The sequence below is a fragment of the Dromiciops gliroides genome, chromosome 1, assembly GCF_019393635.1.
Source record: "Dromiciops gliroides isolate mDroGli1 chromosome 1, mDroGli1.pri, whole genome shotgun sequence".
NCBI lineage: Eukaryota > Metazoa > Chordata > Mammalia > Microbiotheria > Microbiotheriidae > Dromiciops > Dromiciops gliroides.
Window position 1 is genome coordinate 402,440,797 of NC_057861.1, and position 24,738 is coordinate 402,465,534.

General features: G+C 37.9%; 1 protein-coding gene across 1 annotated transcript in view; it reads left to right on the forward strand.

Annotated features, from left to right (window-relative positions):
* Positions 1-23,624, forward strand: part of ARL15 (ADP ribosylation factor like GTPase 15) — a 501,353-nt gene extending 477,729 nt beyond the window's left edge. The window contains 1 exon segment of the mRNA XM_043978562.1: positions 22,554-23,624. Coding sequence (XP_043834497.1) covers positions 22,554-22,706 — 153 coding nt within the window. The 3' untranslated portion in view covers positions 22,707-23,624.
* The last annotated feature ends 1,114 nt before the right edge of the window (positions 23,625-24,738 follow it).

Below are 24,738 nucleotides of genomic sequence, written 5' to 3' on the forward strand. Positions count from 1 at the left end.
AAATTGTCTGGATGACTGATCAAGTCATTTCTCTCTGGGCCTAAATTTCACCCTCTGTAAAATTAAAGTGTTGGACTAGATGGTCTGTGGTGCTTATGATTGTGCCTGGCACATAGTAGGTGCAATATAAATGTTAGCATTTGAGTGAAATAAAAACCTTGTAGGTTTCGGCTGCAATAACCATCATCCTTATAATCCAATCTGTTCTAGGAATTATTTTGAAGATGCTTTCAATGAGGTTGCAGATCATGAGTTTCTATCCCCATACTTTTCCAATCCTGTAATGCTAGTGCTTCCCAATGAGATTACCACCTCTGCATGTGTATGTGTATAGTTATACTCATATATTTATTTATATTCATTATTATAAACATATTTATTATATATTTTATAGTATTTCTAGGTTTTATATATTTTATATTATATATAAATATATTTATATCATGTATATTTTATATATGCATCTTGGTTTTGCATAATTGTTTACATAGTATCTCTCTCACTAGATTGTGAGCTCCTCAAGGAAAGGGACTATTTTTCCCTTTTGTTTTATATTCCCAGCCTGGTATATAGTAAGTACTTAATAAATGCTTATTGACTTTATGTGTCTGTGCGTGTTTTAGAGTCTCCTAATAGAAAACAAACTCCTTAAGGGAAGGTGAGAAGAAAATAAACATTTGTTAAGCAACTGTTATGTCGCAGGCACTGTGCTATGAGCTTTACAAATATTATCTCTTTTGATCCTCACAGCAACTCTGTGAGGTAGGTGCTATTATTGTCCCAGTTTGACAGTTGGGGAAACTGAGACAAATAGAGGTTAAGCGACTTGCCCAGGGTCACACAGCTTAGGAAATGTTTTCGACCGGATTTGAAGTCAGGTCCTACACTCTATCCTCTATGCCAACTAGCTGCCCATTAAGGGCAGGAACTACCTCCCTTTTGTATTTGTATTCCCAGTATATAGCATAATTGTTGACACACAGTAGGTGCTTAACAAATGCTTGTTGACTTGACTTATTCCACTACAAAAAGTTGTCATTTTATCCACCTGTGTGATTGTATATAAGCTGCCAAATATAAAAGCCATTGAATCAGGTAGCAGCTTGTTCCAGTATGACCATTTCTATATTGGATTCCATCAAGAGAAATTTGAAAAGAAGGTTCCGAGAAGTTATTGACTTGTCAGTGATCGATCACATCCAAGGCAGGGTTTGAACCCATGCCTCCAGAATTCCTTTCCATTATGTCCTGCTAAGATTCATTCCATAAGCAAATTAGAAAGTGTAAATACTCTGCTTGGTAACACTGTAAAAAAACTACATTAATGTTATTTATTATTTCTTCCTCAACCTTCTTATCATCTCCTGCCCCCATCCTCCAAAATTGCCTCTTCTTCCAGACAGGTCCCACATCTCAGCAGCTTAGCTTCTGGCCCACACCTCAGAACTAAAGCATCCTCTAACTGAATTAAATGGTAAATAGTAACATTCCATTTTACAGGTGGCAGAATGGATTTCACTGAGAAGAAGAGGGGGAGTGCAGGAGAGCCAGGGCTAAGGGAGAGTTCCTAGATAAATCAGTATTTTCCCAACAAAGTAAAAACCAAGTTTCTTGCTAGGACTTAGTACTTCTTACTGCGTTGTACTTCTGAGGCTGGAGTGATTCTTATCTATCGCTAGAAATCTGAACAAATTCTGAAGAGGCAGAGGCTTCATCTTTTCCAGTTGGTTAATCCTCTATCTGTCAATCATTCTTGTAGGAGCTGAATAGACTATAAATTCGCATTTCTGGAGCCACATGGCCAAAATAGCACTTGATATTCAGTGTGAAATTCTTAAAAATGAAACCCAGCTGGCAGGCTGGAAGGGCAGCGTGTGTGTGTGTGTGTGTGTGTGTGTGTGTGTGTGTGCACGCATGCACAAGGGTGTGCAAAAGGGGTATGTGATATCTCCAGAAGCTTTTCACATTGAGTCTATTCAGTGTAATTTTTCAGCATTTACTTCCAGCACAAGTGAGTTTTCAAAAACTTAATCCTAAATCAGCTGTCTCATTTATATAATAGCTCATAAAAAATAATCAAGATAAAATTTTCAGTCTCCCACAAGTGGGCTCCTCTCTATCTTTCCAGAATAAGGGAATAAAATTGTTCAGTTGGAGTTAGGGGAGCCGATTTTAATTCTTTCAGGCCATTGGAGTATCATTTAATTAACTCTTCCCCACCCCAATGCATTTAACACTTTCATTTCTGAAACCCAGGCCTAATGGTTTGCCCATCTCTATAATACTTGACTTGACTTTCTTCTTCTCTGGGCTATATAGGTAATCCCCATGTCAGTGGTGGCTAAGCAAAACTCAGCCCCAGTCACAGTCTGTAAGTTACTAGTCCTAAGCTTTGTGATTTTTCCATACCGAGTTCACACAAGTCAATCTGTAATTAGTACCAACTCCAGAATACTGTACTGGGTCATCTTGTGTAGCTAGGTTGAAGAGGGTATTAGATTTGGAGTCAAAACACTTGAATTTAACTCTGGGCTGTCACTTACTGTCTCTGAGACTCTGGGGAAGTCACATGGCTTTTCAGTTTCTTCATCAGGAAAATGGGGATAGTAACATGAGCACTATCTACCTTGTAGGCTTGTTGTGAGGTTAAAGTGAGATCATTGATATAAAGTGCTTTATTATCTGCATATATTCTATCTAGATAGATATCAATAAAATGTATCTATTTATATAGATATAGATAGACATTAGAGATACATGTATATAGATATATTTATATACATATAGATTAGATATAGATATGACTATATAATATGTATGTGCCTATGTATATATATCAAGTGTTACTATTACTGCTGTGAATCAGTTGGGGGATATTTCTATACTTACAACTTTATGGGAGTACCTTGGATTCAAGGAGTTCAATGGCCAAAAGGCATCATAATTGAGCAGTCATAAATTTTATGAATGAGTGGATGCTGAATTCAACTTCCTAACAAGTGTGCAGGTTGTTAGTACTCTATGGGCTGATGGGAAGCATCCAATAGGTAAGACTATATTTCTAAGAACCTCATTTCTCTAGAATGTTATAGGTGTGATAAGCTTCACAGATGAGCTTTAAAACACTCACACCCTCCACTTTAAATGTCTAGGAATCTAGAATCCTAGTGGTAAGCATTATTTTTCTTTGGATTGCTCATTTCAGGAAAGTAATAGCATTTATAGCTCAGAGAAATTGGATTTATCCTTTTGCAATTATATAAAAATATATGTATATGTCACAAATTCCTATTATGCAACATATATGCAAATACAATAAAGTCTATGTAACTAGCAAAGGATCACTGATTTCATTAGCATGGGAAAGTAAATTCCAGTGTGAGAATTTACTCCATAGCAGCAGATCACAAGCTGCCTCTGATTTGGTTGATAAGTTGTAAGGATTTTCCTGAAGCATATAAAGGTTAAATGACTTGCCTGGGGTCAGAACTGACATAAATATCAACCCTGAACACAAGTTTTCCTGACCCCAAACCTAGAGCTAGCTATACTGTGTGCCTCAGTTAATTTATATTCTTTCTCATTTTTATTGACATTTGTCTTCATTTTAGGAGGAAAACTATGGAATGCATTGTTATTTTCTTGGAGTCAGCCCACATCTGATTCTCTCCTTCCTATATTTATAGTAGCATTCCACTTTTACAGAAGGAAAAACAGGGAAGAAAAGGGGAGTGTTTCAAGGTCTTATAGTAATTTAGTGGCAAAGGAAAAAGCAAATTTTCTTCATTAAACAATAAATTTACTCTGTACTCAGAAGAGTGTTACTATGAGGCATAGCCTCTGAACTGGCATATTGGGGTTCTCATTGTCTTTTATGGGAAGATCACATTGTGATTCTGGACTTATTTTTTCTTGCTTTTTTGTTGTTGTTCCTCCTGATAAATGGGAATAGATGCTATCTTCAATGTACTTCATAAATGCTTCATAAGGAAGAATGATTATTTTTCAATGTTTTGGCACCTTCAAATTAAACATAACTCTAATTAGAGCCCTAAGTAAGGTGGGATAGGCAAAGATTTGTCCTATCCCCCAACATCCTGGGGAGAGAACTACTTCTTCCCTATGGTAGTATGGAGACAGAATTTCTTACTCCTCACACTCCTTCACTAGAGAACTCCTATGGGGACTGGTAAGGCCTACCACCAAGAGAGGATGAAGAAATAGTCACATGCCAGCCAAGGATGGGAACAGAATAACTACAACAAGGATCTGACCGTCCTCTCTCTATACATGCAGATGCCCCCTTCCCCTGAACCTGTAGACAATGTTGTTCTCTTGGCCATTGTCACATTCCCCCACAGATTGTTCTCCATCCCTGTTCCCATCTACCCTTACCCCTAAAACTGTTTTTGCTAAAGAAAATTGAATGATAGTTTCTACAGGGACTTGTAGTAGCTCTAAATTCTTTTTTTTTTTTTTTTGGCGAGGCAACTGGGGTCAAGTGACTTGCCCAGGGTCACACAGCCAGTAAGTGTCAAGTGTCTGAGGCCAGATTTGAACTCAGGTCCCCCCGAATCCAGGGCCAGTGCTCTATCCACTGTGCCACCTAGCTGCCCCTCTAAATTCTTAATGACATCCTATCTTAATAAGAATTTTGATTCAGGCATAGTCAGATTATTATATTAAACTGGCCTTTCAGTGATATTATCCAAAAGTCTTAGTGCAGTTTAAAGCTTTCATAGCTTAAAATTTAAGCTTTTCAATAATTTAATCATTTTTAGGCTTTTAAAAAAAAATTTTAACGGCTTCAAGCCGAACTAAGACTTTTGTATACAGTTCAGCATGAAGTCTTAGACTATAGCATCTGAGGACTACTTACAACACAGCTTTCTTTTCATCAAGACAGTTTCTAAGCTTGTATTTTTGAGTTGTCACTTTTGGCCAGAGTTAAACCTGCTTTGCTGTCGTACCCGGAGGTTTACTGGGGTAAAACCTTGTCCGTGTTTTCTTTCTCCCTATTAGGAGATTAATTCCTTGAGAGTAGGAATTGTCTTTTCTTTTTGTGCTTAGTCAAGCAAGTGAAAAGATTTTTTTTTTAATACCTTCAACTCGGGGCAGCTAGGTGGCGCAGTGGATAGAGCACTGGCCCTGGATTCAGGACTACCTGAGTTCAAATCTGGCCTCAGACACTTAACACTTACTAGCTGTGTGACCCTGGGCAAGTCACTTAACCCCAATTGCCTCACTAAAAATAAAAAATAAAAATACCTTCAACTCATATTAATGAGTTATATTTTGATTCTATTTATTAAGATTTTATATATTTGATTTATTAAAATTTTGATGGTCAAAGTAGCTTGGCAGTGTGGAAATTAACCCTGGACTTGGAGTCATGAAGATCTACCTGGGTTCATTCTGACTTCTAGCACTTTCCAGTTATATAGCCAAGACAATATCATTTAATGTTTTTAAGCCTCAGTTCCTTTGTCCATAAAATGGGGTGGGGGGGGTGGTAATTACCTATCTCACAGGATTGTTGTGAAGCTCAAGTGAAAAAAATATAAATTGGCATAAGATGATCCATTATGCCTGTTGGGGTTTTTTGTTGTTGTTCAGCCATTTTTCAGTCATGTCTGACTCTTCATGACCCCATTTAGGGTTTTCTTGGCAGAGATACTAGAGTAGTTTGCCATTATTGCCTTTTCTAGCTCATTTTACAGATAAGGAAACTAAGATAAACAGGGTTAAGTGACTTGCCCAGGTCATACAGCTAGTAAGTGTCTAAGTCCAGATTTGATCTTAGGAAGATGAATCTTCCTAACGAGGTTCAGCACAATAACCACTGCACCACCCGGCTGCCCCATTCTTGTTGCTGGTTAGTATTAATAGTGGTTCCTCATATCTTAGTGCTAAAAAAAATTGAAGCTTTAGAAAAGTTATCCTCAAAGTTCATCTCCTTTGTGAGGGAAAGAGTCAAATAATCTTTGACACTGTAAATTAACCTCAACCCTTAGCTTGTAACTTTTCTGGAACTGTTCCCAGTGGGTTTTCTATGTTTGTTTGTTTTTTAGTTTCCAGATCATTAATTCTAGGTAAAGAACCCTTGAACCCAATGAGGATGTCTTCATACATATGCCCACTCACTGAAGGGGCATGTGTAATTTTCCCAGACAAGGTTTTTTAAAAAGCATATTCACTTGGTTGTCTATCCCCAAAGCAATTGGCTCAAATGCATTTAGGGTATTATATCAAACAGCATTCAGTACTTTTAAAGGGAATTTAAAATGTGACTAAAAGAAATTTCCAAATAAAAAAAAAATCACCTAAAATATGAAGTCTTTATCACTCAGTTCCAGGCACAAGATTATTAGCATTTACTGAAAGTAAAACAAGAAGTCAGGATAGGGGAATGTTATTCTGATCTCTGTCTTAGATTTGAAAGATGTTCTCCCTTGTTCTCCCTTTTGGACCGTGCTGAAGCTGCATGGATAGCAGTAATATAAACGTACAATACTTTCTACCATACAGTACCACTCAAGGAGAATGCAGAGGAATTGCCCAGTTTTATAAAACCATTTCAGTGATTGCTGGCAGATGCAGTTGTGGGTAGTTGATGAGTTTCTCATTCTAATAACCCTTGACCTCATAAAATATAGAACTCATATCTGAAACCTAGACTTTATAATGCCAGATTTTTTTCCCATTTTCAGCATGTGCAGTTAACTTGTATCAAGGGTTTTTTTTTATGCTTTAAAAGAATCAATTTCATGGTGAATGCATTTAGTTAAGCAAGCCATTTAAACAACATCTTACTCGTGTGTAGCAGACCATTTTACAAGTATCTGATAGTTTTACAAGCCTCTGTTTCAGACAAGCTAATTGGTTGTCTCTGATATGTGAGTTTGGGCCTTTCACTCATTAACTTCCTTCAGTGTCCAGCACGTACTTTAACTAGGTCTCTTAACTAGAGGATGGGGATTTTTATATAGTCATATTGTAATCCTTTTTGTCAGGAAGAAGTTTTCCAGGGACAGACTATTAAAGTATTACAATATTTACTCCTTGAAGATAAGTTCAGTGATTATATAATATTCTCTTAGACATGAGAGATATTGAATTAGATTGCTAAAGGACTATAGTACAAAATTGTATTTCTCTTTTGACATTGCTTGGTATCAGAACAAATGCTTTCCAAATGAGCAGAGAGAACAGACAGACACATTCACAGAACCAAATACAGGGATGTTTGAAAGTCCGAATGCCCTGTGCCTATAAAAGATATGTTCTAGATCTTCTTGGAAAAAAATCTGATGCCTACACCTTCATGCAAAGACAAGTGCAATTGGATAGTTTTTGTTATCGTCATCATTGTCAAGGCGTTTTTGCACGTGCTTTCCATCTTCTGAGAAAAGAACTGAATGTTTTGTATAAATGCTTGAATTAAAGGAACAACATAAAACATAAATATGCTTTGGGTTCTGGGATTTCTGAAGAGGCTCTTTTTTCCATGTTCTTAATTTTCATTTGCTGGATCATCATCAGATTCCCTCCCCACCCCTCAACTATGAGTGAGTGTACCTCAGGCCCCATTTTGGGTGTTCCTTTCCTTTCTCTCTACATTCTCTCTCTTGGTGATCTTGTCAGCTCATAAGAATTCAGTTATTATTTCTATAAAGGTGACTGCCGGGTTGACATATCCAGACCAAGTCTATCTTTTGAGCTCCAGTCCCACATTACCAACTCCCCTGTAGGGAGAATGTACCATAGGCATTTTGAACTCAACATAATCCAAAACAAGCCTCAATATCTTTCCTCCCAAACCCACTCCTCTTCCTCACATCTCTATTTGTGTTGAGGATACTACCATCTTTTCAGTTACCCAGGTTCATAACTTCAGAGTACTCCAGTCTCCCGTACTCCATCATTTCCACTCAGATGGCCAAGGCTTATTGATTCTCCTTCCACAAAATCTCTTGCATGCACCCCCTTCTCTCTACGTAGCCACCACTGTGGTTTGACCCCTCTGCCTGGGGCATCGAAGCAGCCTTCCAGATGGTCTCCCAGCCTTTAGTCTCATTGCATTCCAATCCAATTTTCACCAACCTGCCAAATTTGACATTCTGAAAGCTCAAGTCTAACCACGTCCCTTTCCTGCTCCAGGGACTCCCTGGTGTATCTAGAATAAAATGCAGGCTTCATTGAAAACCCTCAGCCCTTCATGGTCTGGCTCTAGTCTTACCTTTTCCAGACTTATTACACACTCTACATTCCAGCCAGACCGACCTACTTGTTCCTCCTATACATGATCCTCCACCTCCTGTCTAAATACCTTTGCATCCATTGCCTGGCTCCAGAGCTGGGAACAGATTGTCCTTTTGCGCGCTCTTCTCTTTGTCTTTTGGGCATCCCCTGCTTCCTTCCCAAGGATGTTTCAGTGCCACCTTCTGCACAAGACCTTTCCTGATTCTTGCAGCTGCCAGGGCATTCCCTCCAATCTGAAATGGCCTAGAACTTACTTCGCATCTGTTTACATTTACTTATATGGGGACTTACGTTTCCTCCAATAGAAGATAAGATATTGAGGGTAGGAATGCTCCTCTTTTTTTGCCTTTGTATCTAGCACATCTCTTGGCAATCAGTGGTGCTTTGTAAATGCTTATTGGTGGTATGTGTGGCATAGAGGGGCAGCTAGGTGGTGCAGAGTGCTAGAAAACTGAGGCAAAGAGGGTTAAGTGATAGGGTCACTTAACCCTCTTTGCCTCAGTTTCCTCATCTATCAAATTGAGCTAGAGAAGGAAATGGCAAACCACTCCAGTATCTTTGCCAGGAAGACTCCAAAAGAGGTCATGAAGAGTCAGACATGACTGAAAAATGACTGGAAAAAAATGGCAGAGACACCAACACATCAATAAATAGGTAGTTATTTTATTTTCAAAATTATTCATCCTAGTTGCCTATAGTTATCAACATCACAATGTAATCATAAATGAGGTCTTCTATATTTAAAGTTATTGAGGTCTCACCTCCTCCATGGAGTCTTCCTCAACTAATTAGAATGGGATGGTCACTTCTTTCTAACATTCAGATTCCATAACTCCCTCTTCATTTACCTTTTCCTATATGGGATATAAATATGCTATATGGGATATAATTTCTGTCTTTTTCCAGTATTGGTTCAATCCATGTCAATAAATAGCATAAAGTATCTTCTTTGCCCTGACCACTGCCAGAGGAACTTGAAAGGGAGGCAGATGTAAAAAACAACTCTTGAATTGATCATTGAATTGTAGAGATGAAACAAACTCATAATAAATCATTAGAGAGCAATTAAGTACCAGACTTACGTGGTGTAGGGAAATCATTGGATTTGTTGTCAGAGGACCAGTGTTCCAGTTCTGCCACTAACAGAATCACAGGCTCATACATAAAATCTTGGGGAACATCTAATACAGTCCCCTCATTTTTGCCCTTAAGGAAACTGAAGCCCAGAGATAAAATGACTTAACCAATTTTTACTCAAGCAGGTTAAATAAAATAGACGGCATTGCTTGTTACCTTGGGTAAAGGACTCTGCATCTCTGGACTCATTTTTAGGATGGTGGGTTTGTACTGAATGATCTCATAGTTTTAAAGAATTTGAGAACTACAAGGGACTTTAGAGACCATCTAATCTATGCATTTAAAAAAGGGACTAAAGTGTTCATCTTCCCATGCCTTTTTGGGGGGGGAGGGGGACAGTGAGGGTTAAGTGACTTGCCTAGGGTCACACAGCTAGTAAGTGTCGAGTGTCTGAGTCTGGATTTGAACTCAGGTCCTCCTGAATCCAGGGCTGATGCTTTATCCACTAGCTGCCCTTGCCCATGCCTTTTGACCCAGACATGTTATAACTAGGTATAAACTCCCAAGAAGATTAAAAACAGATGCCATATAGTCTAAAGTATTCTTGCAAAACTTTTTGTAGTGGCAAAAACTAACAAAAATACTAGAAACACAAGCCATGCCCATTGTTTGGGGAATGGCTAAATAAATTGTGGCACATGAATGTAACAGAATATCAATGCTCTGTAAGAAACAAGGTATATGTGTGGGAGGCAGAGCTAAGATGAGAATAGAGCAAGCACTCAGTCAAGTTCTCCCAACATTCCCTTCCAGACAACTTGAAAATAATGCCTCAAATTTAATTCTGAAGTGGCAGAGGCAACAAAATGTCAGAATGAGACATTCTTCCACCCCAACATAGGAGGTCAGAAAGAGAGATGTGTGACACAGGGGAGGAAGCTGGTCTGGAGCCCACATGGATGAAATACCATTAGTGGGACTAGGTTGTACTGATAGAAGTAGCACCGGCTTCAGGAGCTCTCAAACCAGAGATAGTAACTGGTCAGGAAAAGATGATGGTACTGGATGCAGGACTAGATGCTCTTTGACAACCCCATTGCCTATACCCAATTTTGGGTCCTAGTTCAAGTGCAGAAAGGAGCACTTTCTGTCAAGAAGGAATGGGAGCCCTGAAGGGCAATTGTTTTATAACTCTATTATCTATATCTACATCTGGGTCAAAGTTCAAGGGTGGAGGAGCACTTTCAGTCTAGAGAGAGTAGAAACCCTGAGGGACAGTAACACTTCAGTTCCCAAGGGAGGAGCCCTGAGGAACAGTATTGATTGCAATGCCAAGGAATATTAGGGATCTTCCTGGATAAAAACTAGAGTGCAAACCAGGATAGCAGTGACCACACCTCTTCCCAGATCATGCCACCTTGGAAGCAGTGAAAACTTCCAAACTCCCAGAGTTAGCTTTGAAAACCAAAGTGGAAAGTCTGAAATTTGAGACAATGCCCCTCCCCACCCCATGCTAAAAATAAAGCCCAATATTAACATAAAATTCCAAATCAAGAAATAAGAGTAGAAAAAGGAGCAAACAACAAAAAAAGAACTTGACCATTAAAAGGCTGTTATATTGACAGGGAAGAACAAGACACAAATCCACAAGTAGACAATGAAGTTAAAAACAGCTACAAGCAAAGCACTCCCTCCCCAGGAGCTGTGGTTGGGGAGTGAATATGAATTGAATGTGGCATTCCAACAAGAATTTCTGGAAGAACTAAAAAATGATTCTAAAAATCAGATAAGAGTGGTAAAGGGAAAATTAGAGAAAGCAAAGGAAGAAAATTATGAAAAGACAACAGCTTGGTAAAAGAGGCACACAAAGAAACAATGGCTATAAAGATTCACATGAACTGATGCAGAGTGAAGTTAGCTGAACCCAGAAAATCAAATACATAATGACTACAACCATATAAATGAAAAAAATAAGAAAATGAGATTGTGTTGTGGTTATTATGACCAAGTTTAACTCAACAGAAAAACTGAGAGAATACACCTCCCTCACTTCTTTGGAGAAATGGAAGACTACAGTTGATATGCCTCTTTTATTGAATTGTCTTTTTCTCATTTTTACTTTGTTGCACAAAGTAAAGTACACACATTGGGGTGCAGAAGGATATGCTCAAAATTGAAGGTTATACAGAAACAAAAGATATCAGCAAAAACCTATTTTAAGGATTTGGGGAAAAAATTAAATATCTTACCTAACACCCTTATTTTTACAAATCAGGAAACTGAAGTTAGACACTGAAGTACAGTTAGTGAAACCCAGACCTATTGTCTCCCAGTTTTATGTTCTTTCTACTGAAGTTCTCCTGCTTAAAAAACCAACACACAGGGAGCGGCTAGGTGGCACAGTGAATAAAGCACCGGCCCTGGATTCGGGAGTTCCTGAGTTCAAATCCAGCCTCAGACACTTGACACTTACTAGCTGTATGACCTTGGGCAAATCACTTAACCCCCATTGCCCCGCCAAAAAAAAAAAAAAAAACACACAGGCCCTAAGTGATATACTTACTGCTTTTCGGCGGTATCCTTAGAAGAAGTCTTGTTCTCTGTCTCTAAGGTTCTTTCCAACTCAAATAGTCTATTCCATAATTGTACATCTTCATGTTGAAGACAAAACCTGAGGAAGGATGAGCAGTATTTATCTAAATGGAGGAGTGGGAAGTAGTATTTCAGGTGAGAGGAAAGCAAGAGCAAAGATGGAAATGAAAATTAGCCTAACAGCTATATAGGAAATCAGGGAGAAAATTAGCCTAAATGGAGTAGAGGTTGTATGTTCGGCAATAGTTTGTGTATATGCACCATTTTTTACATGTCCTTCACTGGTATTTCCTTACACTATTATTTTTTAAAGAAATGTTTAGAGGTCGGAGGGCACTGGTTTTTCTGCTTGCCATGTGAAGTTTAAAAGGGAAAAGGTAGGGGCAGCTAGGTGGCGCAGTGGATAGAGCACCAGCCCTGGAGTCAGGAGGACCTGAGTTCAAATCCGACCTCAGACACTTAACACTTACTAGCTGTGTGACCCTGGGCAAGTCACTTAACCCCAATTGCCTCACTAAAAAACAAAAACAAATAAAAGGGAAAAGGTATCACCACTGAGGACCCATCTTTACTCTAAGCACTGGGCCCTCATTGGCCACTCCCACCCTTACATTAAGTTGGTAGTCATCCCTACTGCAAAATAGATAGCCTGGAACCATGCTCAGAGGGGCCCCTTGTAAGTATTTTGAGGAATATGAAGACAAATCCTACCCTCAATGCACAGCAATTGGAAAGAAGAGATGTGGTGTTTTTTATTTTCATTCTGCTTTTCTGAATTTGCCAGTTTAATAGGAGGGAACATAATTCCAAAATCTAGATTCCATAACCAAAATCCCTGTGTCACCAATCTGAAATGGAGCCATTCTACTCTAATTCAGAGGGAGGGTGTGCTCTTTTCTTTGACTATGCAAAGGAAGAATGGGTTGAGATAAGCAGCATTACCAAAAGAGGTGTCAGGATAGGCAAGTGTTACTTTACTTTTTTGAAAAACAAGCTGTACAAATGATGGCTTGGGTCAGCAATAGCCCATCAAATGTTCAAGTCAAAGAGGAAGAGATTGGTTTTGTTTTGTTTTTTGGGGTTTTTTTTGCGGGGCAATGGGGGTTAAGTGACTTGCCCAGGGTCACACAGCTAGTAAGCGTCAAGTGTCTGAGGTCGGATTTGAACTCAGGTCCTCCTGAATCCAGGGCTGGTGCTTTATCCACTGCGCCACCTAGCTGCCCCTAAGAGGAAGAGATTAACTCATTGCCTTCCACCACTGTCACATTTCTTAAATCAAACCAAAGGCAGTTTAATTTAAATTTTATAATAAATATTTCTTTCACTTTTTGAAAAAGCAAAAAAGTTTCCCCATTAGCCCGAGCATTCTGAGGATTGTTTGGGGTTTGCTTTTGCTTTTTTTTCTTAAGGAAAATCCTAAACAGCCTTTACAAATCTTCACCGATGCCCACATTTGTTCTGTTGAATTTTTTAGTGTTGACTGCTGCATTTCTTTATATCCCTAGGGTTTAGCACACCATGCCTGCCACATAGGAAATGCTTAAATGCTTGTTGACTCACTGTCTTAAGTTTGTCAGCTTGTCAGAGGATCTTTTAGCCTAGATTCTGATCTGAATAAAACCGAGGTAAACGTGTTAGAATAATTTAAATGGACAGAAATTTGTGTAAACTCTGTCATCTCATTTTTGTAATGGAAGCATAATAAAGTATAACCTCTTTCCAGAGGTTCTAACCTCTAAGAGCTCTTAAGATTTTCAAAAATCAAGAAAAAAGAGCTACCCAGTCCCTCCCTGGTCAGGAGGCTCTTTTGCAGGTTTTGTTTTGGTTTTGTTTTTTCCAGTTTCTTCTGCAGTTTGTATATTAAACTACCCAACTATAGATTAGACATTCAAAATTGAGGTTTTTAAAAAAATTTAACTGTTACTGGTAATCACAATCAGTGATTCCTAAACATCTACTAAAAAGTAATATTTCAGGACTAGATAACAAAAAGTGATCATTAAACAATCCTTATTGCTGCTTAGTAAAATACAAACCATCCTATGTTTATTGCCTGTTCAAGAGTCTGACAAAGTTTATTTGAAAGTAATATGTATTTTCAGTGAATGACGTATGCTATTCGTCTAACATCATTACTTGCTTTTACTTTCATTATTTGTTTTTATATTTTATGACATATTTAGTACCTTTCTAAGGATTTCAAAATTCTACAGTCCGTACAAGGAGAAGGGGAACAGCTGTTCCCACTCTCTCTATCCTAACCTTTCTTTGAACAAGCTGCCAAGAATGTACTCTAAGGAATCTTAATGATGCTGGGGCACTTTCTCTCCCTTCTACAGGCCCAGTTCTGGAGTCCCAATGTGGCCTAAGTTCTTCCTTACTTTGGTGAAGGTTACCAAGCTAGGATTCCCCGTGATCTTGTAAATAAGACAACAAAGCTTTAAAGGTCATTAAAGAAAAACCCTTGGAAAAAAAATACAAAAATGTATTTTTATTCCAAAGGCTTTCCCCATTCCCCTACATTCACAAGTGCAAGTTGAGAGCATCTACTGCCTTGCGTAAAAGGAGAGGCATTCCGAGGAAGACATGGCTCCATGTGTGAAAGTTCTTTCTGGGTTAACAAGAATAGGAAAGAACTCACAAAATCTCAGCCTTGGACATTCTTCACTCCCTTCATTCTCACTTAACATCTACTTAATTGGAGCCAAGGGATAAATTTCTCATCCTCTTTGGCTGTGTTTCAATCATCTTTCTTGTAATTAAACGATGACTACAGTTTTATAAGGGAGCTCACAACCAAGATAAACTAAATCTGAATGAGGACTGTTTGTCTGGTATTTGGAAAAATAAAAACTTTGCAATTGAGAGGAAGTTTGTATTTAAAGTAAAGTAGAATTTTACCTTCTCCCTAGCAGAATGTAACCTCTTTGAAGGTAGGGACTGTTGAACTTCACTCTTTGTATTGCCAGTACTCAACACAGCACCTTACACCTAATAAGGTGATGAATAATGGGGAAATGCACAAAATTGAATGGAATCTACATGATACATCAGATCAGTAATTGTTTTTAATAATCTCACTTCCTCTTTTTAGACCCCATGTGCTTTTCTTTCATCTGTACCTATATTCCACACTCTCTGTTGACTTCTCTCCAGTTTCTTACTTCTTTAACTTATCTGACCCCATGACTAAAACTTTTATTGCCCCCCCCCCCAAACTTGTACATTACCTTCAACATTAAGTCTTTTGTATTTTTAGTGCCCTTCATTTTTCTGCCCAGACTGTGTTAGAAAAAAGAGATCATTTTTTCTGGGGGTGAAGAGAAAATCTCAAGAATTTCTTTCCTTTTCTTTTTTCTACTTCCCTCATCTTATTTGAATTGTTCTTTCTTATGACTTATTTAAATTTCAGATAGTCCTCTTTCTTTAATTGACTTTTTCTCCATACCAAACATATCACAACTGGAGACCAAGAAATTAATTTAAAGAGGAATTAGTGGATTGACTAGACAGTATAAACCCATGTCAGAATCCCAAAATCTAAGCATGTTAAGGGACCTAAGAGCTTAGTCATCTACTGCAACCCTTCTCTTTATAGAAGAGGAACTAAGACTTGTCCAGAGCAGGGAAGTAACTTGTCAAAGGTCGTATAGCTAAGAAAATGAGAATTTGGGGCAGCTAGGTGGCGCAGTGGATAGAGCACCGGCCCTGGAGTCAGGAGTACCTGAGTTCAGATCCGGCCTCAGACACTTAACACTTACTAGCTGTGTGACCCTGGGCAAGTCACTTAACCCCAATCGCCTATCTAAAAAAAAAAAAGAAAATGAGAATTTGGGCTTAGGGACTGCTGAGACTTAGGCCTACTACCATGAGGGTCACAAATATTTTAAACTGATATTTTAAATGCCTGAGGAGCCACATATGAGGACCCAGAATTTCTACTGACCTTGTGCCAAAGAGAAATGGATATGGTTGGAAACTTCCAGGATTAAGATCCCCCCACCTATCCAGATGCCCTGAATTTATTCTTCCTTTCTGTGACTTGTTGGGTCAGCAACCCTGTCAACATTATCTGCCTGGACCAGTTTCATCAACTTTTGATCAGTGCCACTCCCACTGTGATTAGATTTTAGGTAAGAAACAGAATAGCTTCTTCCCAACAAAATTAACAAAATGCAGGCACTTAAATTAGTTAGAAGATTTAGGTCCCACTTCTTAAGAATTCCATTCATCACCACTTTCATCCTATCTTTTTCTTGTCAATCGATGATAAGATTTACTATTCTAGGATTATGTGTGCCTTACTGTATCATAGTATAATGATTTTGTGATTCTTGCCCATCTCTTTCTATAACTACTTTATAGCATATTCCCCCTCCCCAAACTACTGAAGACCTTCCTCATCCTTTTTGTTATACTCTCAAGAGTATCACAGAGATTATTACTCTACCTTTTTTTCCCAGTCTTAATGACCTCTTTTTTTTTTTTTAATTTTCTTATCATCAAGTTAGAAGCAGCTGGTGTGAATTGGGTAGAGCGGTGGTTCTAGAATCAGGAAGACCTAAGTTCAAATCCAGGCTCAAAAACTTGTTATCTCTGTGATCTTGGGCAAGTGACTTAACCTCTGTCTAAGTTTTGCCAGCTGGAAAATGGAGACAATAATAGCACTTGCCCCTCAGGAGGACTGTGAGGATCAAATTAGATAATATTTGTAAAGTGCTCAGTGCAATGCCTGATACTTTGCAGGCACTATATATATATGAATGCTTACTCCCTTTCCCCTTATATTGAGAATCAGTTGTTAGCTCCAGATTCTGGAAACTGGTAAATATTTTGTCAAATCCATATTTTCTTCTTCGCCTCTTCTCAAATGTAAAATACTATGTCCTCTACTAAAATAGAATTCTGATTTTGCACTTCTACTACCAGGAAAAATAGATCTTTTGGGAGGGTGGGGGGCAATGAGGGTTAAGTGACTTGTCTAGGGTCACACAGCTAGCAAGTGTCTGAGGCCAGATTTAAACTCAGGTCTTTCTGGTTCCAGGGCTGGTGCTTTATCTACTGTGCCACCTAGCTGCCCCCCACTATTTAAAGAAAAAAAAACACACTAGCAAATCTATACCATCTCATATCTGTCTTTCTTCCCATTTCATTTCATTTAGAATGATCTGGCTTAGCTGATTGTTGGGTTAATAAAGCAGGTTTGTTTCCCTCTTATCCCCTTTTCACTCTTCCATAAGGTTTTATTTCTCACAGCTTTCCATATTCTTCCTCTATAATGTTTTGCAAGGGATTTTGAACACTAAATTAGTGTTTATCTATTGGGCAAGGAGATTATTTTCTCATTGAGGCAATTTCTGGGTTCTTACTGCCTCCTTGTTGTGATTACCACTGTGCATTGGTTATATTTTTCTAAGATTGGAAGTAAATCAGTGTCTTTACTTTGGTTTATCTCCCATTTTTTAGGAGATAATTGCATATTTAAACAAGTTGAACTAGAAATGTTACAACTGAATGCAGTGTCTTTTCATCTTGTCTTTTTATTTTGTCATTTATTTTTACCTTTGAACACTGATATGACTTATTGACAACTGAGTCAGAAATGACTATCTACAGTTATTTCCTGTCTCTTAAGATTAATCAATTTCTTTTTTTTAATAATTCTATTCAACATTTCCCACATCTAGCAGCCTTTTCTGTCTCTTCTCAAAGAAAACATTTCAATTTCCATAATTGATATGCATACACATATATAAGTATAATTTATTACATTCAGTAGATTCATGTGAATTGGGAATCTGAAATGGTCAGGGAGGTATAAAAGTAAGTTAGTATCCTTGCAACTAAATGAGCTATCCCTAGTTGAGAAAAGATTATTTTCATTATTCATTTTCTCAAGGAAGCATTAAAAAAGCCACCTACCACCAAATGACTGCTTTGGTTCTGCTATGTAATGTGTTGCAGTTATCACAGCTGCTACAAACACGAGCTACAACAAGACGGTGTCGATTGGTGCCTATTGCACTAGGACCTTACAATAAAGATAATGTAGTCTTCAAATTATCTCATACTTTTGTGTTATTGAAGAGGGTCATCATGGCATAGCAAAAATATTTGGTAGGTTGCTTATGAATGTTGTGTTTTTCCATATGTGGGTTGGAGATAAAACTGCTTCCTAGCAAATACCCACTCTGTGGGTATCCCCCAAATAGCCATATAGCCACGGGTATGCCAGACAGCTGTACTCTGATGTAATTCCCAGAAGTGCTGTCTCCAGAAGCTCTTGTGCAATGATCATTGTCTTCTTGTTTCAGCATTTTCCAGGAGTTTGGCTATGACACTTCAAGCATCTAATAAAGAATCTAGAAGAAAAAGTACCATCAGATCAGATTCATTTTCTCAAAGCATTTTGCTCAATTCGTGTGTGTGTGTGTGTGTGTGTGTGTGTGTGAGAGAGAGAGAAAGGAGAAGGGGGAGAGAGACGGGGGCGGGGGAGAGAGATTGCTTTTTTCATTGCATTACCTTTCATAAAAATAGCTTTCAGCCCAGGGATTCATTTCTTCTTGAAATAATAGGAATAGTGCGACACTGAGATTCAGCTGTTTGTTCATATTCTTTCATATTGTTTTGAAGTCAGTGTTTTCAGAAACACAAAGCTAGGGTCATGAAAAGCTCTTTCCTGTGGCAAACCTATGCACTTGTAATATCTGATATTACTGTTGTGCCAAGACTAGTTTTTAAATTGTTATCATTAATGTGGGTGTAGATGTACTCAACCAGTAAATAGCTATTATCTGCCAGTAGGGGGTGTGTGCTAGACATTCAGTTGGGTTAAAGGTCTAAAAATCTCAAGCTCCTCAGCCCTATTTGTCAGCTTAACACCAATAGCCTTCTTTATCAGGTGGCCACACTAAATTTTGTTTTGAGTAAAGTTTTTGTGCTGCTCTTACTTCTTGCTTTTATATAATATCCTGTGGGCACCACTGCCTTAAGCTTCCTTTGGAATCCTTAGTAGATATGCACATGTACTTTAGTGACTTTTCATAGCTTCAATATTTACAACAGGCGTCGTTAACTGACATTGATTTTTTTTTTTTAGCTTGTATTAAGTTTTCCAGAGTGGTGTTCTTTATCAGTTTATTTGTTCTTATTGTCTAGAGTCAAGCAGCCAAATGGATACTCAGTTTTGCTGGAATCGGCTATAAAAGAATGTGTTTAAGCTAATATTGAATCAAAAGTATTTATAGGAAGTTGTTCCAGATGAGTGTTATTAACATGGAAGAGTTTTTCGAAGCATCAACTCATTTATCCTTTTAAGTAATAAGCATGAATAGTATGTAGAACACTGGCCTACCTGGCAGTGGTTCATAAATTTGTCAAAAGGAAACTCATCCAAGCTCTAGAGTTGCGTATTTGTACTATGTGTATTGACGTGAGTTCTGGTTGACCAAACATTACATTGTACCATGAGTTCAAGTTTCAGCCATTTTTGGTCCAACTGATGCAATCTCCCCAGCTTCACTTTTCTTTTCTTTTTTTTTTTTTTTAAACACAGATCCTATGAGGCTTTGGAAAAATAAGACACTAATGAACTGAAACTTCAGTCCTATTTAAAAGCAGTGGACTGCTGTGCCTCACACAACCATTCTGTGCTTTGTTCCCCCAATCTGTCCATCCTGCAGACCCTTTTCTGTCTTTCTGCTGGTTACCTGTTTTATGAGAACAATAATAAGCTTCTTCTATGGGCAGGGATGTTGGCAGATGTGGAGGCAATTCATTTTGGCCACCCTTTCTTTAAAAAAAAAAAATGATAGGATGGATACAGTGCTTTTCCTTGGGTGTGAACATTCATAGAAATATGAAACATACCATGATCTTTGGGGAGCAAAGATGAGCTATTTAACAATGTAGGGCTTGGCACATGGTGGGAGAAAGCCCTGAGTTTGGTGCATTCCTAAGGGATTTTGTTTCTGGTTTTGGTTTTGGTGGTTTTTTTGGCAGGGCATTAAGGGTTAAGTGACTTGCTCAGGGTCACACAGCTAGTAAGTGTCAAGTGTCTGAGGTCAGATTTCAACTCAGGTCCTTCTGAATCCAGGGCCAGTGCTTTATCTACTGTGCCACCTATCTGCCCTCACCTAAGGGGTTTTTTTAATTAAGTTTTCTTTTTTTAAATTTTTTTACTTTTTTGTGAGGCAGTTGGGGTTAAGTGACTTGCCTAGGGTCACACAGCTAGTAAGTGTCAAGTGTCTGAGGTCAGATTTGAACTCAGGTCCTCCTGACTCCAGGGCCAGTGCTCTATCCACTGCACCACCTAGCTGCCCCTTAAATTTTCTTTTTTATTGTGAACTTTGCACCAATCTATGTAACGTTTAGCATTGGACAAAACCAAAGATGGTACATAGTCTAATTGTTAAATGTCTCACCTTGAAACTTTGCTAGGACTTTCCTTATATATTATAACATTTTGGTGCCTTCCAGATTATGTGTGTAAAAAGAAGACAAAACAAGAAAGGTTTTATTTTTCAAAAATAAACATTTTGATATACAAAGAAAATGGGTTTTATATGAAAATGACCATCACAATTACAGTTCCTTTTTTTAAAGATCTATCTGCGTATATACATCTGGACACCTAAGTATGTATGTAATTTAGCAATAACATTGTTCTGAATTCCCTTCTGCACTTTCTTTGTTTTCTGTTGTGCATTTTAAAAAATTGTTTTACTGTTGCCCTCTTTTACATATCTATTATCACCCACTAACATATTCATATCTCTAATTTGTACAAACCCCCAAAGTTTTAATTTAGTTCCTTTGACAGAGTTTATAGGAGAAATGTTGATTTATTTGTAGCTTATTTATGAGTATGGAAAATGAGTATTTCTTACAAACATTCATAACTAAAGAAGTAGTTTGGCCTAGTTCATAGAGTAGTGTAGCTTAGGGATTGATGTCAAGGAGACCTAGCTGTTTGACTCTAGACAAATCACTTAACTATTGTGTGCCCCAAGTAACTTACATCTTACCTACCAAGTCACAGCCTGACTGTGGTCTGCATCGATGAAAAACATTTAAACCAATAAATTCCTGTTACTATTGAAATCACAGAGTGATTTCACACAGATCCTTTGCCTCTCTACCCATGGTCCAATTTAGACAAACAAAGGGTTACAAATTAAATCGCCTTTAAGACAAGGTATTTCTAGTGTATCAGTGTTAGGGTTGTAATTATAGTGATTAATATGGGCTGATATCACATTTTTAAATAGCATGAAATTGTGGCAGTTTTCTTGAATGAGGTATTCATGAAGGTAAGATTCTGGAAATTTTCCACAGCACACAATATTTAATGGGCTTTGTTGACCAGGAATATCTGAGTAGTGTTTCATCTGATGCTGTGATTGGTGGTGTATTTATCTTTCATTATGTAAAACCTTGCCCATGTTATAAATACCACATAAGCTTGACAGAGTGTATGTGATAGAATGTCCATGAGTAAATTTAACAAAAAAGGTTTCGCAAACATTGGTCTTCACCTTGCTCTAGCCACAGGAAAAATAACTAAATAATTTTGTAAATCAAATGATTGGCCATTACCTATCACCATGAGTTTATTTTTTTTTTGTTTGTTTTTGTTTGTTTTGTTTTGTTTTTTGGTTTTTTTCAGTGAGGCAATTGGGGTTAAGTGACTTGCCCAGGGTCACACAGCTAGTAAGTGTTAAGTGTCTGAGGCCGGATTTGAACTCAGGTACTCCTGACTCCAGGGCTGATGCTCTATCCACTGTGCCATCTAGCTGCCCCCTACCATGAGTTTATAATACTTGATTTTACCAAGATCCTATTAAATCAATATCTTCATCAGTAAGAAGAGACTAATTTGTGATGGGGTTTTATTAAACACATTTCAGCAGTGATGGTATGCAAGTCTTTAGAGATGAAAAGGTGGCAGATGCCTGACCCCCTGTGCCAGTGAGGTCAGTCTCCTATCCCCCCTTTTTTCCCATAGACAACAAAAACAACAGGCTTTTTAGAGAGGGAAAACCTAGGATATCATTTTGAGGGGCAATATTAGAAGAGATTATCTCACTTGTTAGAGTTCCTTTTTAAGAGTCTCCTCTTCTATGTCATAGAGGTGGGTTGGGGAATTTTTGGAGGGGAAAAAGAGGGATCATTTTATATGTTCTCCTGACATAGTGGGCAATTTACTTAGAGTCAAACTAATTGAGTCTTGAATAACTTTCTCACAATGGTCCAGTAGCATACTGTAGCTTATCACCAGTGTCCTCAGGCATCAGGGTACACTATTCTGAAACCATTTGCTTCCATTGAATTGAATTTGATTTTTGCCATCTTTGGTCTAGTTGGCTTGCAATTCTTTCTCAGACTCAATAGGACCTCCCATGCTATGAAGTGGACTGGCAGAATGGTGGCTTGCAAGCAGGTCACTCACCCCTAAAGAAAACACACTCAGGTCACAACATACAACCTATATTATATGAACAGCTGTTGATCGGCCTCTTAGGATAGCCTGGGTACCCCTACCCTACTCCCTTCCCAAATGATTGATATGAGAAAGAATGTGATTTTTATTAATAAGGTGTTTACCTTTTTTTTTTTTGTAGATCAGAAAATATTTTGAACTTGAACCCCTTGCACGAGGAAAACGCTGGATTCTTCAAGCCTGCTCCCTAGATGACATGAATACAATAAAAGACAGCTTCTCTCAGCTGATAAATTTGTTAGAAGAAAAGGACCCTGAACCTGTAAGAATGTGAAAGCTAAAGAAGAAAACCATTCTCAGAAGGTCCTTGTACCAAGCCTCTTTGTTAATTGTTTTAATTTTATTTTGGTATCCGAACTGTTAACTGCTTTGAAATCCATTTTTTCCCCTGCAAGTATTCCAGATTCTGTTTCATCTCTCTATTCAAATAAATATATCTGTAAGTCAGGTAAATGATCATTGATATTAAAGTCCAAGTACACACTACTGAGAGAGAATTGATTCTCTGTTTACCACTAATTATTCTGTTCATTGCCTGTAGCTTCCTTCTGTTATTATGAGAACCTTCCATGATCTGCCCTGTGCTGAAATGGAGGGGAGTTATAGTTCCGAAGAGTGAAATATTTTGTGAAGGATGCAAAATTACTCACAACACTTTGACTTATTTTCCAAAGGGGATCTATAAAATATGCTACATGGAATATGTACATCATAGAATTTCTTATGGACCTCTAGATATTCAAAAGACATTTAGTTTTGGATTCTGCCCTTAAGGACTGTCTGTGAAGAATGGTCACTTACAGCTCCAATAAATCATCTTATAAGGAAGGAAAGCTCTATTGATGCAGGGTTGGCTTTGAAGTGTCACTTAATGACAGCATAAGAAATTTTGGGGTTGATTACAACTCATCTCATTCTCCCCACACACACACACTTTAAAGGCATGGAATATTAATTTTGCATTCAAGTGGGGCGGGGGGGGGCATCCAAACACAAATTCCTATCAAGATGTACAGATTACTATCGTCTAGATTATTCTTAATAATAAAAAGAATGATAATCTTCATAAAATCAAGCTACAAGATTGTCAGTAGGTTGTTTTGTTGTTTTTATTTTCTTTTAAGAAATCTTTAGAAGATTGATAGAAATGAAGGAAATAACAGTTGTTTTTTTTTAAATAGTTTGTTTTTTTTTTAAAAGCAAAATAATGGAAATGATTAAGAATAGCCAAACTAAATATATGTAAAATTGGCAGTGGTTGTTGTGTTAGCATGAATTGTGACAAAGGTTTCAGATAAGGGATCATTTGTATCATTCATTCATAAAGTGCTAATGTATTTTAGTGGTCTGCTAGTGCCTCTCCACACTAGATGAGGGTCTATCAGTGTTTCTATTACAAGCCTCTATTTTCAGAGGTTGACAACTTGGCCTCAATAATTTGCTCTGGGCTAAATGTTAATGCATTTGTTCTTGGCCCAGCGTCAATTTTTTGAACTAATTAAAAATTAATCCATTTAATTGAACTTATAGATTTGAAATGGAATGAAATGTATTGGTTTTCTGGGGTTTGATCCCTTTTTGCCCTCCTGAAACTGAAAACAGATTTCTGGATGGGGGGCTTTTAAAAATTAAATTCTCTAGGCCTTTGGTCCATAATATAGACTAGGACCTTTGGGCACGTATAAATATTTTTTTAAGTGGATGAACTTTAGAAACCCTCTTAATACACCTGAGCAGTAAAAACACATTCTTACTTTTTGGTCAGTATAGACCATCCCTGCATACTGCACGGTAGGACAGGTTGACACAATACCTCATCACTGCTCCAGAGGATATATAGACATTGACCCTTCACGTTATTTGAATGTAGTTTTTGTGGTTTAATAGCATAGGTGGGTTTTAAATGAAATCATTACCTTTTAAATGTTTGAAAACTTCTTCAACCTTTTTTATGGAATGGATCAAAAAGCTCTGTAGAAAATACCTAATTTTTGTCTAAGGTGTTCTTGAATATTTTTAATACTGTGTAATATTTGAGCAGCACATACTTTCTATTCCAATGACCAGGATCTCAAATTCCTGTTTCATCTTGTCCTGTTGTGGTTCACTGTCTGAGAGCGATAAATCTGACCATTAGGGATTGCTTTCACTGCAAGTTCATTAAATGTAGAATATTGTCTTTTTAAGATACTGTGGTTTAATGCTCTGAAGCCATCTGTTAAATGACTTCCCGTTGTCTCTGTGTGTGTGTGTGTGTGTGTGTGTGAGAGAGAGAGAGAGAGAGAGAGAGAGAGAGAGTGAGTGTG